Here is a 13,154-nt window from a genome sequence, read left to right on the forward strand (position 1 = left end):
TTTGGAGAAAGAACATAACCGATTCTACTTATCTGCAAGAATTCAGCATTACATATGGACTTCCTCAGTCCATTGACCTTACCACAGCAAGCCATAAAAGCCGTTTAGGACAGTAGCCAAGCTGTGGTTACCATGCACAATGACATTAAAAGCCAGGGTTCCTGCAGCTGCATGAGCAAAAATCAAACAAACCTGAGAAGGTATATGAGGCATAAATGCATGGTGAGAGCATCTTGTGTCACCCGCACATGGGATTAGAGCCATTGTAGAAGAAACTGAGCATAGAAAATCCTGCAGTATCTTTCTTGATTCTTTTCAACAGGCTCATTTTCACAGGTGCAAATCTTCAACAACACTGAGAGCACACACATTTAATTTTTATATAAATATTTATTGCAGAGGAGGTATCTTTTATGTACATGCTAACACAATATAACACAATATAAATCTACCAAATATTCCCATATATTGATGCTATAAGCTTGTCATAGAGCAATAGTCATAACAAGCACAAAATACAGTGGGTTAGGGACAGTGTCACTCACTATACAACTTGTAACAGTCCATAAAATATAACAACTTTTTCTTTTTTGTTCTATTAAGGGCAGTGAAACATCGGTCCTACTAAGTTCTTGAATTCATGCAGAAGCCACAAGAGCAAGAATTACGACGTTACAGCATTGAATAGTAGTAGTAGTAGAATTGCTAGTAGGTGTACTTGCCATAGTGTGACACTGTCTAGTCACATGGATAAGAAGTCCAGTTTAAATGAAAGCGGCTAGCCAAACAGAAACACACCGTGGTTAAAGAGCAGTGGACAAAAAGCTACAAGACACGGCATTGTCTATGTCGAGAGGGCACGAGAACGATGGCTCGGCTTCAAACTTGCACCGAGTGGTTGATGATGACGATAAAATACAGTGATCATTTCCAGAGAAACGGACAGTTAACAGACTGGTTATGTTTCACAGAGTTTAACACGTACACATCAATGGACTGAAGTGAGAAAAAATCTGACAGAAAGCTAAACAAAAATCAGAAATTATTCAAATTAAACAACAAACTGGGTTCACTGTAATGCCAGAAAGTGATATATTTTATTTCATAATGGGATATTGCACTCATTATATTTTCTCCTCATATCTGTGAGTAACAAGATCTTTTTTTTAAATTACGAATATTATATTGCTTAATTTACTGTCGTTATTTTCTAAAATAGTTTCTTTACAAAAAACACATCAATTGATGTGCAATAACTCTTCTAAAAGCACAATCAATGGTACCAGGTCATCATCACCCATGGCAGTAAATGCAATGTTGTGACTCTCTGGAAGAGTGTATGAGCTCAGAATTTCCCTTTGTTAAAGCACCCAGCAGACGATAAAAGGTCCCCAACGATCTTTGTAAACATTGTATAGATCTGTCAAAGCAATAGTATTAAAATATGAAACATAATTATAGCCGTTAAGACAATGAATTTTGGTAAACAAAAAAGTTCAGCACTCAGAAGAAATGTTCTGATGTTCATATCATTTTGTACAGATGTGGACCACAGATGGGGATGTAAATGATTTGAACTGCAAGGACCTGACGTGCCTGGAACCAGGACTAGAGGCGTAAGCGACGGCACCATGGGTGGAACAATAGAAATGTCTAACAGCTGCCAGAGCATTTATCAGTTTGTCAAGAGTATCCTCTTTCACAAAACATAAGTGGCCCCTTTCTAAACTGTCGCTCAGTGCAGCCATCCATAACCGCGCAACATGCAAACTTTCATAAATAAACCAACATCATGCAACCAGAGGAGGTATGGAGTAGAAATCTTCAGAGTCAACACGGAAAGCTATTGATAAAATGTATTTTAGACATCTACAATTCTAAAGAATAAAACACATGTATGACATGATATTTTCCAGCAACTGAAGAAACTACCCTTGGCTGAAGTCTGGTGTTCTGTTCTTTTTTGACCCACTTCAGCGTGACCCATCAAATGTATGCAAGAAATGACATGCATAAAATAGTGAACCGCAGCTATCACCTTGTGGTTTTTGCTTTAAATACTTTATTAGCTTCTCATAACCACTCTCCTTGATCTCTCCATTTTAATCTCAAACCCCAAAGCCGGTCAAGAGTTATACTATTTTTTGTTGGTGACAGGTAGACTTCAACCCCATCTTGCCACCTCAGTTCTTTCAGAAATCGCACAGAGATGGCCAGAAGGCATCTAAGTCCCAGCGTTTTTGTTAAACAGTGAAGGCCTTGACAGAGTCCTTGATAGAGTCTGGTAGGAATCGCATTTTAGATTTGTATAAACCTAGGTGTTCATGCATTTACTTACTATAGCATATATTTAATTTAATTGTTGCTACATGAGGGCACCGAAACACACAGTGAATCTTGCAACCCAAGACGGAGGAGTTATGGTGTGGTGTACCAAAGCATCGCAGAACCCAGACTTTTTAAAGATTTGTGCAACATCCTTCTGTGTGTCTGAATAACTAGCATTAGATGAACAACCAGCATTGACTCAAACGCCACTTGCATAAATGTACAAAGACGGGCCATACTCAACTGGCAGGGAACCGTTAGAGTGCCTTAATTTTCACCTCTCCATCTGGGTGCTTAACGTTTTATCAGTGAAAATATTTGTCGCCAATATTATTTTCTGCTATTTTAGATATATTTTGGAATCCTTTTCTCTACTTAGGCAAAGCTTTTCACACAAATAAACCTTGTAAACTTTGCAAAATCAATGTTTTCTAATATGTTTGCACTTGTTGTCTGCATGCAAACTGCGATTTTGGTAAGACATTTTTTTTAACATTTCAAAGTGGAGATTTTTCAAAACTCTGCATCAAACTTGGCAAACAGGGACTTTTAAAAGTGGTGACGTGGTGACATACTTTACGCGTGGACACCATTGGGAGCTGCACCTAAAACCTCAACAACTGTGGGGCCAGTTTTTCCTACTTTGTCTCGCTTTGTGCTAACTCCATTTCGGGTGAACTTCAGATGTTGTGCTAAAGACGATAATGGTTGAGAGCAAAGGGCAAACAGCATCAGACAAAACATAAGCTACAACTGTTGCCCCCTACTGGTTACAGCCTGAAGAAAGTACCTAGAGTATTGTATTTGGGGCCTAAATTCAGTAATGTTTTATTTACGCCATATCTGTACTTTGTTCAATGCAAAATGTTGCTGCATCTAAGAAAGAACCAGACAAGCATATATTAATACAATTTTATAATAATCTGTATACATCTCTTGATAAAACTGTAGGAATCTAAGGATACTTTGCTGCTTGTAAACCTGAATTTCCCCGCTATGGGACAATGGGATATATCTATTCTATTTCTATTCTATCATCTCAAAATGTTCTGACACAACCAGACAAGTTATGATCACAACCTTCAAAGAGACATGACTGCTACCTTATATAAACTGTCTGAAAAGTCTAGCCTCATATTTCCTAAGAACTGCTTGGTCCTCCTTGGGTTTGAATTTATAGATTTCTGTTTTTTAAATGGAGCTTTTTTTTAAACAAGTTAATGGCGAAAGGACATGGATAGAATGTGTTCTTTTGTTTTTTTCAAAGTAATCTAACCCTGATATTTGATTATCTAGCAAAATCAGCTGGGCAAAACTCCAAGAAATCTCAAGCTGCAATATGTCTTAGTTTATGATAGGTAGAACAATTTGCCTAAAAGGCCAGGACTTAGTGTTAGGTTGGTTTCCAGGCTACTGCTTCACATCTTCACTGTGAATTTATGACATTTTATTAGCAAACACACACTTGTTACAACTCAAAGATCCATGCTGGTATAAACAAAGCTGACTCAACAATTCATAGTACTGAATTCTGAGTCTGAATTTTCTGATGGTTATATAAAACACTCAATTTCTATTGGTTGTCATTCTGGCCCTTGTTGACTCTTGTTGAATTTAAGAGATTATGGCCTCTGGAAAAACCAGAATTACACTAACCAACCTCCTGCTGGTAGTTATTTATTTCAATCACAAAAACATCTACCTTACACCAGACACAGGTTATATTAAATAAAGCTACTTCAAATGATCAATTTTCAAAGTGGGTACAATCTGTCCCCAAGCCAAGTATTACTAACAGTGGTCTTTTTTAAACGTCCTCTTGCCGATGGCTTTGTTTGCTTGTTTCTCATTGTAGTTAAATACTATAATAAATTATGAAGACAGACGTTCCTGAAAATGCTCAGCTCTAATGTTAATTTATCTGAATTGTATATTATTATTACAAAACTTTGTATTGAACCATATCCCCATTTATTTTGGGTACTTTCCTGCTTGGGCCAGTTGACTCTAAATATGATAGTCAACAAAAACACACTTGGACTTTTCATTATGGGCTGAACAACATATCATCATTAGAATATCATTATGTGCATTGTCATAAGGACTATTTGTAACTCACTCTGCATGCCAAAGAGACATTCACCCTGTTGGAAGGAGTCTTACTTAAACAACTAAGTGCCTTCTGGTGGATATTCATTGAAGTCATATATTCACCTTTCCTTAATGAAGACTGAGTAAAATATAGAAAATTACATCAAATTGTGGGTGGTCAAAGAATAACATAACTATGACATGTGGTCGGTACAAAATGGCCAATAGCAGACAACACCAAAAGCCAGGTACAAAACGACCAAAACTGAAAATCCAAGAAATGGCGAAGGGGCGAAATGACCCACAATGACCCGTGCAAGTGACCTCCCTCTGTCTTGTTTCCTTCCCTCCTGTTAACCTGTGAGAACATAATAGCCATTTGGACACACATTCAGGCAAATCCTGCTCTGATTTAGCCATTTTTAGCTTTTAGGGGTTATAAGAGCAAGAACACAAACATCTGTTGCATGGAAAATAGCTTGCTAAAACATCAGCACTGATCAGTTGACAGACAAGTAGAGTCCAACTACTCGGCACCTGGCTGTGCATGCTGTTAATATAGATCATTGTCACAAAATCCAGACATAGAGGCCACTTTTTTCCCTTCATACTGATACAAAACAATGCTAATAGTTAGGCACGTATAGTACATCTCTACAGACTTGGAAGCTTTTTAATCTGTAGAGAACTACAATTAAATGTATCTAAAATGCTGTATATATGATTGCCCGTGACATAATATGCAATGAGTTGGAAATTAGGAGAACAAAATGAAAGACAGAATCTGTCATTAGTTCTGAATTTACGATGTTTGCTAAAGTGCTATAGACTGATTTTCAATTTGTTTTTGTCGTACAAATCAAAGAATCATTAAATACAGGTTGAAGACCAACATCATCCTTAGCAGTGGTTGCCTTATTCTTTGGCTTTGACTTTTCCTGTTTCATACTTCAACCCAAATCTCATCCATGTGAGAACAAAGAGAAAAAATTACGTATGAACCAATACACAATATTTTCTCTTTGTCGTGACATCCAGGTCAAATAACATAGGAGACAGCAAACAGAAAGTAAGGAACACAGAAATGGCAAAGGCTGATGTCCGACATTGCTCATAAAGTGAAACAGTTGCATAATTGGTCTACAATTTATCTCCAGGAATTTCCCTGTAGTAATGTGGAATGCTCTTCTTGACTTTGTTTTGTCGTTTAGTACATATTTCAAATATGTAAAACTGGAACAAAACCTCAGAAAGGAAGGCAACTTGTGGATTAAATTTGCTTCCAAGTTACCTTACAAATAGTAAAAGGTAATATATAACTCTTTGTAAGTGAAAAAAGAAAGATTATACATCAATAACTATAATTTCAGTGGTCCATTTAGGTTCAATATCATGCCTTCTTGCCTGATTTGGTCTCGTCAAAGTCCCAGGGACAAACCTCTGCCTTTTTAGCAGAACTTGCAGCTGCACCTTTTGAATTTGGATTGCTCTGCTTTTCTACAGGAGCACTTTTATCAGTGCCAGTCTTACTCGACGTGTCCTCAAAATCCCATGGACAAACTTCAGCCTGCTTTGGTTTGGCTGCTCCAACATTAGCACTTTTCCTTTTTTCTATCTGCAACCCTTCCTGCGGACACTCTACATCCCATGGGCAGACCTCAGACAATTTCTGTTGGCTCAAACGTTTATCTGAAGATTTATTCTTGTCCTGACCCTTTGTTAAACTTCTTTCATCCTCAGTGTCTTTTGACCTTTCCTTCTCAGCTGTCCTGGTGGAGGGGGTGCCTTTCTTAATTGAGAGGGAATCTTTAGTTTTGGGTGCTTGTGCTGGACTAGGTGTCCTGTCAGTATTTGGAGAAACTGTAGCACTTTCATAGTCCCAGGGACAGACTTCAGCTTTTGTTGTTGGTAAGTGCAAAGATGCTACCCCTTTGGGTGTGTCTGAAATAAGGTTTCTCCCTCGACCTTCCACAGGAGATGTGGCCTTTTTCTGCTTTATTGTATCTGGAGAACGGGCTAATTCTGTGGTCTTTTGCTGCTCTTCAAAGTCCCATGGACAAATGTCTGCCCGGTTTGTTTTGGAGCTTTCTAAAGTAGAATGAGGCCTGTTTGACCTTGACTGACTAGATACTTGTTGCCTTGAGCTTTCTGAGAGACTGGCTTGTGTCTCACCTTCTTCCTCCCATGGACCCACCTCGGCTTGCACAGCAGTTGTTCTCTGATTCTCCTTTGTGTTCCTGGCACTCAATGGAGACTGATGAGAGGCCTTCTGCTTCTGAGATTTGCTTCCTTTGGTGCTGCCCCCATGAATAGTTGTGGTCTCCTTCGGTGCTATTGAGACATGCTTCTGGATCTTGTTCTCAGACGGAGTTGGCAGATCTTCTAACTCCCAGGGACACACTTCTGAGACATCATAAAGGTCCTTTCCCCTGACTGGATCAGAACAGATTGTAGGCTGGCTGCCAGTCACTGGCTGCTTCATGATCCTGCCTTTAGCTGTGCTTTGTTTGTACTCAACTGACTGGCTGATAATCATCTTTGGCTGACAGTCATTCTCTGTCTCTGCACTCGTGTCTTTGCTCTTTGGCTGACTCTTCTTATTGCTGTCCTCGGAGCTCTGGGTCTTTCCAGTCAAGCCCAACGTTTTCTCTTTGGCACTAGCGATGACACTCAGGGACTTCTGTAGCATGGATGCCCTGGGATGAATTGGTTTCTTGTCGGCAGTAAGGTTATGGGCACTGGCCGACTTACAGACTAACGGAACAGACTCTGTAGATTCACTTGGGGCATTTATATTCTCACTGGACTTCTTCTTGACCAGCTTTTTGCCCATGAGTGTATCCAGTAGTGACCCTTCGGTTGTGGCCATTTCCACCTTTTCCACCGCAGCTCTGTTGGCATCCTCATTCTGGTCACGGACATGGTCATAACTGCTGTGCGACTTCTTCAGAGAGAAGACCTTGTTCTTCAACGTCTCTTCCTTAGCTGGTTTTACTTGATGACTTGGATCTAAAGGGTTCTTCTTCAGCATGCAGATGCTGTTCCGATTGCTGCCGTGGTCTCCTGTCTCCTTGTCTTCCCGGCTGCACTGCCGATGCACGGATTCAGGAATCTCAGTGATGCGCCTCATCAGCGAGCGACCCAGACCTTTCTTGGAGCTTCTCTTCTTCTGTAGATGAGGGTTATTTGCAAGCATCTTCTTCCTTTTGTAAATCTCCAGCTGGGAGTATAATTTCTTCAGCTCCTCCTAGAAGTGAATAAAAACACAAATGCAAGCTTCGTTGAGTAGCTTATAAATAGTTTTAAATGTAGGTACAAGACACATTTCATCATAGAATGTGTTTTGTACCTGCGTTTAATTACACAGGTAAAGCACACAATCTACTCCACTTAGAACATGCAGTACAACTCCATGACCGATGACTACAAACATCTGCTAAATGACGCACTACTCAAAAATCACATGCGTGTTGAAAGAAAAGCAAAGACAGGACTGTTCTGGACAGCATCAAATAAGGAAACAGCGTGTTTTAGTGTTAGGTCTGAAACAGCCTCTAATCTCGGGTCCTTCATTGGTTCCATCTGTATCTTCATCCAACACAATAAATGCTCCCAGGCAACCTGGATGTGATCATAACACCACTTCCTCAAGAAAATACTCTAAAGGCACCCAAATCTTTTGGTAGAGAGACTTCTTCAGCTCTAACAGACAAACAGATATCTCTGCTCACGTTAGTATGTTTTTCCCAAAGGCTGTCGCAAGACCTTACGCCACAGCCATTAATAGAACTGAGATGGCCCATTTCTTCTGGTGTCTGCAATAAAAAACTGGAATGGCTCAGTATATGTAGAGGATTTAAACGTATCGCCAGGTTATGCAAATAACCAGAAAGCAACTGAAAGTACTGCTTACCCTAATGTCCTCAGGGTCCAAACTGTGCTCACTCCAAGCTGAAGTGATGCTGCTGTTAAGGTACGACCCAGAACGACCCATGTCCAGCTCGTCCTCGTAGGCCTCAGAGGCTATATCATCTCTCGTGTGGGTTCCAGTAAACAGAAACTGGTGGACATTTATTAAACTGGTTAGAAAAACTTTCTTTAACAATATTTAAAATTTCAAGTCTTTGTAGACTGCTGTGGGGATTTGCCTCGTCAAGGTGGCCTGTGTGTACTACTATTGCCTGTTGGTGCATATTCAACACAAACCAAGGGTCACATTGGAGGCACATTGCAGCCATCTAGTGGTTGGAGTAATGCCCAGTCATGACTGTTCATAGATAAAATACCTGTGTGTGCTTCAATGAAATGAACAATCACTCAAGATCTGTTTAACAGCAAAAACACAAATGTTTTGTCATATTATTGTGAAACAAAAACACAGGCGGTGAGGGGTTGATTTTCATTAGACAGGTGTTTTTACTACCCTCAGTAAATAAAGTCATATGTAACTATATGTTACATATGACTAGATGTAACATATGTTCTACTGTGCCATTTTGGATATGCTCCTTGATTTTTTTGTATTTCTCTGAGTACCTTCAAATGAAGACCGCTCTTTTCAGTGATGACATGTATATTTAACCACAGCTGTAATTAGACATAATGTTTCACTTTAACATGTACAATACCGTACAAATGTCTTAACTAATTTCTCGTTTCTTTATATGCTTTATGAACAGAACCAGGACCTTCTTGGAAATGTTTGTATCTTTAAATAGTTGTCTTCATTAATAGTATTCCAGGATTTGCTGATGTCTTTCAAAGTTGTTGTTTGTAGTTTGGATAATTTCAGTCCTAACTGTGATCTATGAAAGTTTTTTTTATTTGCAAATGCTTTGTACACCTACTGCTAATTGCTCATGCATGATTTTTCTACTAAACTCAGAGGATGAACCATTATTGTGTCTATACATACAGCGTCTTGCAAAAATATTCCTCAACCTAAAGGGTTTTCACATTTTCCAATGTTATTATCAAAAACCTCAACTTATTTATTTGGATTTTATGTAGGATGCATTGTATTCAGCTCGCTTCACTTTTTTTTTTTTTATGTGTCCTGTCCAGCAGGGCAGTTCTTAGAATAGTTGTATGAATGCAAAGAAGAAGCCCAGCCGATTTATTTTCAAAAGTGGAGCATTACAGCTTTCACTATAATGAATGGCCTAGTCAAAGTGCAGACCTAAATTAAGAATCTGTGGCAAGACTTGAAAATTGATGTTCATAAATAACCTCCATCCAATCTGATTAAGCTTAAGATATTTTGCAAGTAATTTGAAAGCACACCACACTTTTAAGATTTTTATTTGTAAAATGTTTTAAATTGACTGTTATTTTCCCTTCCTCTTCACATGTTTGCATTAATTTGTGTTAGTTTATCACATAAAATCCTAATAAAATATGTCTAAATCTGTGGTTGTAATGAGAGAAAATGACAAAAGATTTGGGGATTTGGATCAAGCATTTGTTCAAGGTGAAGTACACAGTTCATAAAAACACCGTTATGCCCACCTTGGGAACGAGCAGCAGACCCAAAGTAACTGTCACAGTCAGGTGGGTATGGGTGAAGAACAGCAGCAGCATCCAGTCTGGATGGAGTTCATGAGCAAGAGTGAACCTGTGGAGTAAATATATAAAAATGGACATATGGAAGAAATTAAACGTACAGAAAGTAAACCAAAAACACATTGCAGTTTACCTAGACCAGGACTATTTGTGAACTTTGCTGTGTCTGCTCTAAACCTCTTCAAAGAGACCTCCAGGACAAACTGTCTACTTGTCAGTTCCACTGTTTCATATATCGTTCCACCTGGGTGATTGCTTTGGCAGCTCAGGACGGAATATTCTTCTCCAATCTTTTACAAGTATGCAAAAAAAGAAAAGAAAAGTGACATTAATCTGCTCACAAGAGCTGGTCTATTTTTACATCAATCAGCGATACACTGAGTCGGCTGTGGCGTTGCAGTCGGTGGGAAATGAGATAATTAGAAGCTGAAACAAAAGCGGTGTGAGGAGTAACTCCAGCCTTTTATTTAAAATGAACTATCAGGACTTCAGTTCAGTGCATGCTGAGGATGTGAAGGCATGTCCTCTCTGAAGCTAATTCAAGCAGTGGACAGCCGCAATGCAAGCAAATGTCATATAGCAGTTTCATTAAAGTCAGCAAATGGGTAATTAATGAACAGTTACCGTGGTGATAGCTTGGAGGCATGAATGAAGGCAAAGGTCCAGTGTGTGAAATGTCCTGAAAGCTTTGAAGTCTCCCCTCCTTCGTGTTTGGTTATGAGTTTTTGTGCAGATGAGGTTTTAATAGCCTTGGCGTGTTGTCTCTTCTCAACCTGAATCGCCATCGCTCACCCAAATGACCCAAAGTTATTTCAATCCCACTCATTTTCTTTTTTATCCCTACACCTGAACAAACCCCCGAAGAAAAAAGCAAACGTACTCAGAAGCCTGAGCTTTAACTGGCCGCTGTGGGATCAAGTAGCAGCTTGGTGAGACGAACAGGAATGGATGCATCTCACAAGCGGCGGAGTAGACTGGGGCCCCAGATGGCCACACGTCAAAATGCACTCATCTCACCAAAAAACTGTCTAATTTATTAAGGGTGTCATCTGGCTGCTTCCTGCAAAGGACCAGCACACAACAAGGCTTAGAGGACTGGCCACAATGACAAAGAAATCACATGGAGTTCAAAAACCTCAAAGAATTACAACACAATAAACTGCAAAACATTAAAATGGAATGAGCATTAATTTAGAGCTGAAATAGGCCTGCTTATAATTTCACCTTTAATGTTATAAAAAATAAATCAATGTGGTGCTGTTCATTAGTAAGTAATGTCATGGAGCTGCTAACTGATCTCTCAGTTAGAAGCTAAGAATAGCTGCGGTGATGTCAGCTCATTTATAACATCTTTGTGCAGAGATCTGACATGCAGAGTGGAGGAACTTCACTATTACACGAATAAAGGCTTTGCTCTCAGCTTACATGTAGTAGACATAACATTGCATGTGTTGCTTTATCTAATAACAGGCCTGGCAAGGAGACCCTTAATCAGAGAAGAGATTCATGGTAACTCTAGACAACCTGCAGAGATCCAAACCCCAGGTGAGAGAACATGTCCACAGGACAACTATTTGTTGTGCACTCCACAGTTCTGGCCTACGTGGAAGAGTAGAAAGAAAAAAGCCATTGCTGTCATAAAATTATTTGACGTTTGCAGTAAGCCATGTGGGAACACAGCAGCAAACATGTGGAGGATGGTGGACTGGTCAGATGAGAACTAAACCGAAGTTTATAGGCTAAGTGCAAAACACTATGTGTGGAGGAAAACTAACTTTATAAAAATCAGCTTGAACAAACCATGTGGTGGTGGCAGCATCATGCGATGGGCATGGTTTTCTTCAGCAGGGCCAGGGAAGTTGGTCAGAGTTGATGGGATGATTGATGGAGGAAAACATGTCAGTACTGGAGAAGGACCTTTTTAAGGCCGCAGAAGACTTGAGACTGAAGTGAAGGTTCATTGTCCAGCAGGACAACAACCCTAAGTATACAGCCAGAGCCATAGTGGAGTGGTTTAAATCAAAGAATAATCTTGTGTTAGAATTCCCCCAAACCTTGAGTCCAACTGGCAATCTGAGGGAAGACTTGAAAACTCCAATTCAACTGAGCTTGAGCTATTTTCTCTAGGTTCAAAAAGCTTGCAGACATGCCACAAAAAACTTGGCAAAACTATTGACTCCTGGCAGCTGAATGCCACACTTTTCAGATTTTTATATGTAAAGAAAAATTGCAAACCATGTATTATTTTCCTCCCACTTCATAATTGTGCACGGCGTTGGGTTGGTTTATCAAATAAAATCCAACAAAATACATTGAGGTTCCTGAGTAATAATGAAGAAGTTCAAGCTGTAAAACTACTTTTTGTAAAGCTCTGTAAAAACAAGCTTTTAAGTAACAGCTTCTACAAAAGTCCTGATTTCTGATGAAAGGATGCATCAGTCTTTCAGAATATTCTTACGGAAAAAAAAACCTCATATATATTTACTGCAAAATGTGTTTGCCGTTTGCATGCAGCTGTTTACGCAGTTTCGCCAGTAAGTGCACGATGTGAATTGTTAGGGGTCAGAGCTTTTTTCCTCAGTGCAAACAATTTGGTTTATTTATATAGCGCCAATTCACAATGCGTCGTCTCAAGGCACTTCACAAAAGTCAGGTACATACATTCAAATTAATCCTAACCACTGAACAGTGCAATTAGATTCAGTTATTTATTCAAATTGGATAAAAAGTTTTTCTGTCTAAGGAAACTCAGCAGATTGCATCCAGTCAGTGACTTGCAGCATTCACACCTCCTGGATGAGCATGTAGAGACAGTGGACAGTCACTGGCGTTGACTTTGCAGCAATCCCTCATACTGAGCATGCATGTAGCGACAGTGGAGAGGAAAAACTCCCTTTTAACAGGAAGAAACCTCCAGCAGGCTCAGTGTGAGCGGCCATCTGCCACGACTGACTGGGGGTTAGAGAGAACAGAGCAGAGACACAAAAAGAACAAAGAAGCACTGATCCAGGAGTCCTTTCTATGGGTAGGAAAAGTAAATGTTAATGGCTGTAGCTCCTTTAGTTGTTTCACCTAGAAAGAAAGAACAGATAAACTTTGAGCCAGTTTTCAAGGTTAGTGTCTGAAAGAGAGCACATATAATTAGTTACAGTATAAGCTCAGTCAGTAGCTAT

General features: G+C 39.5%; 1 protein-coding gene across 2 annotated transcripts in view; it reads right to left on the reverse strand.

The window, feature by feature from the left end:
- Positions 1–370: 370 nt before the first annotated feature.
- The window catches only part of gpr158a (G protein-coupled receptor 158a), a 105,148-nt gene continuing 92,364 nt past the window's right edge, over positions 371–13,154 (reverse strand). Inside the window, exons 9-12 of one of the 2 annotated variants that reach the window (XM_047349699.1) lie at positions 9,928–10,033; positions 8,333–8,479; positions 8,151–8,234; positions 371–7,666 (exon numbers count right to left, since the gene is read on the reverse strand). In XM_047349699.1, the coding sequence (XP_047205655.1) occupies positions 5,810–7,666; positions 8,151–8,234; positions 8,333–8,479; positions 9,928–10,033 (2,194 nt within the window). In that variant the 3' untranslated portion in view covers positions 371–5,809. The remainder of the gene's footprint in view (positions 7,667–8,150; positions 8,235–8,332; positions 8,480–9,927; positions 10,034–13,154) is intronic. The other variant, XM_047349698.1, reaches the window with a different exon arrangement.

The sequence above is a fragment of the Girardinichthys multiradiatus genome, chromosome 21 (assembly GCF_021462225.1).
Source record: "Girardinichthys multiradiatus isolate DD_20200921_A chromosome 21, DD_fGirMul_XY1, whole genome shotgun sequence".
Classification (NCBI taxonomy): Eukaryota; Metazoa; Chordata; class Actinopteri; order Cyprinodontiformes; family Goodeidae; genus Girardinichthys; species Girardinichthys multiradiatus.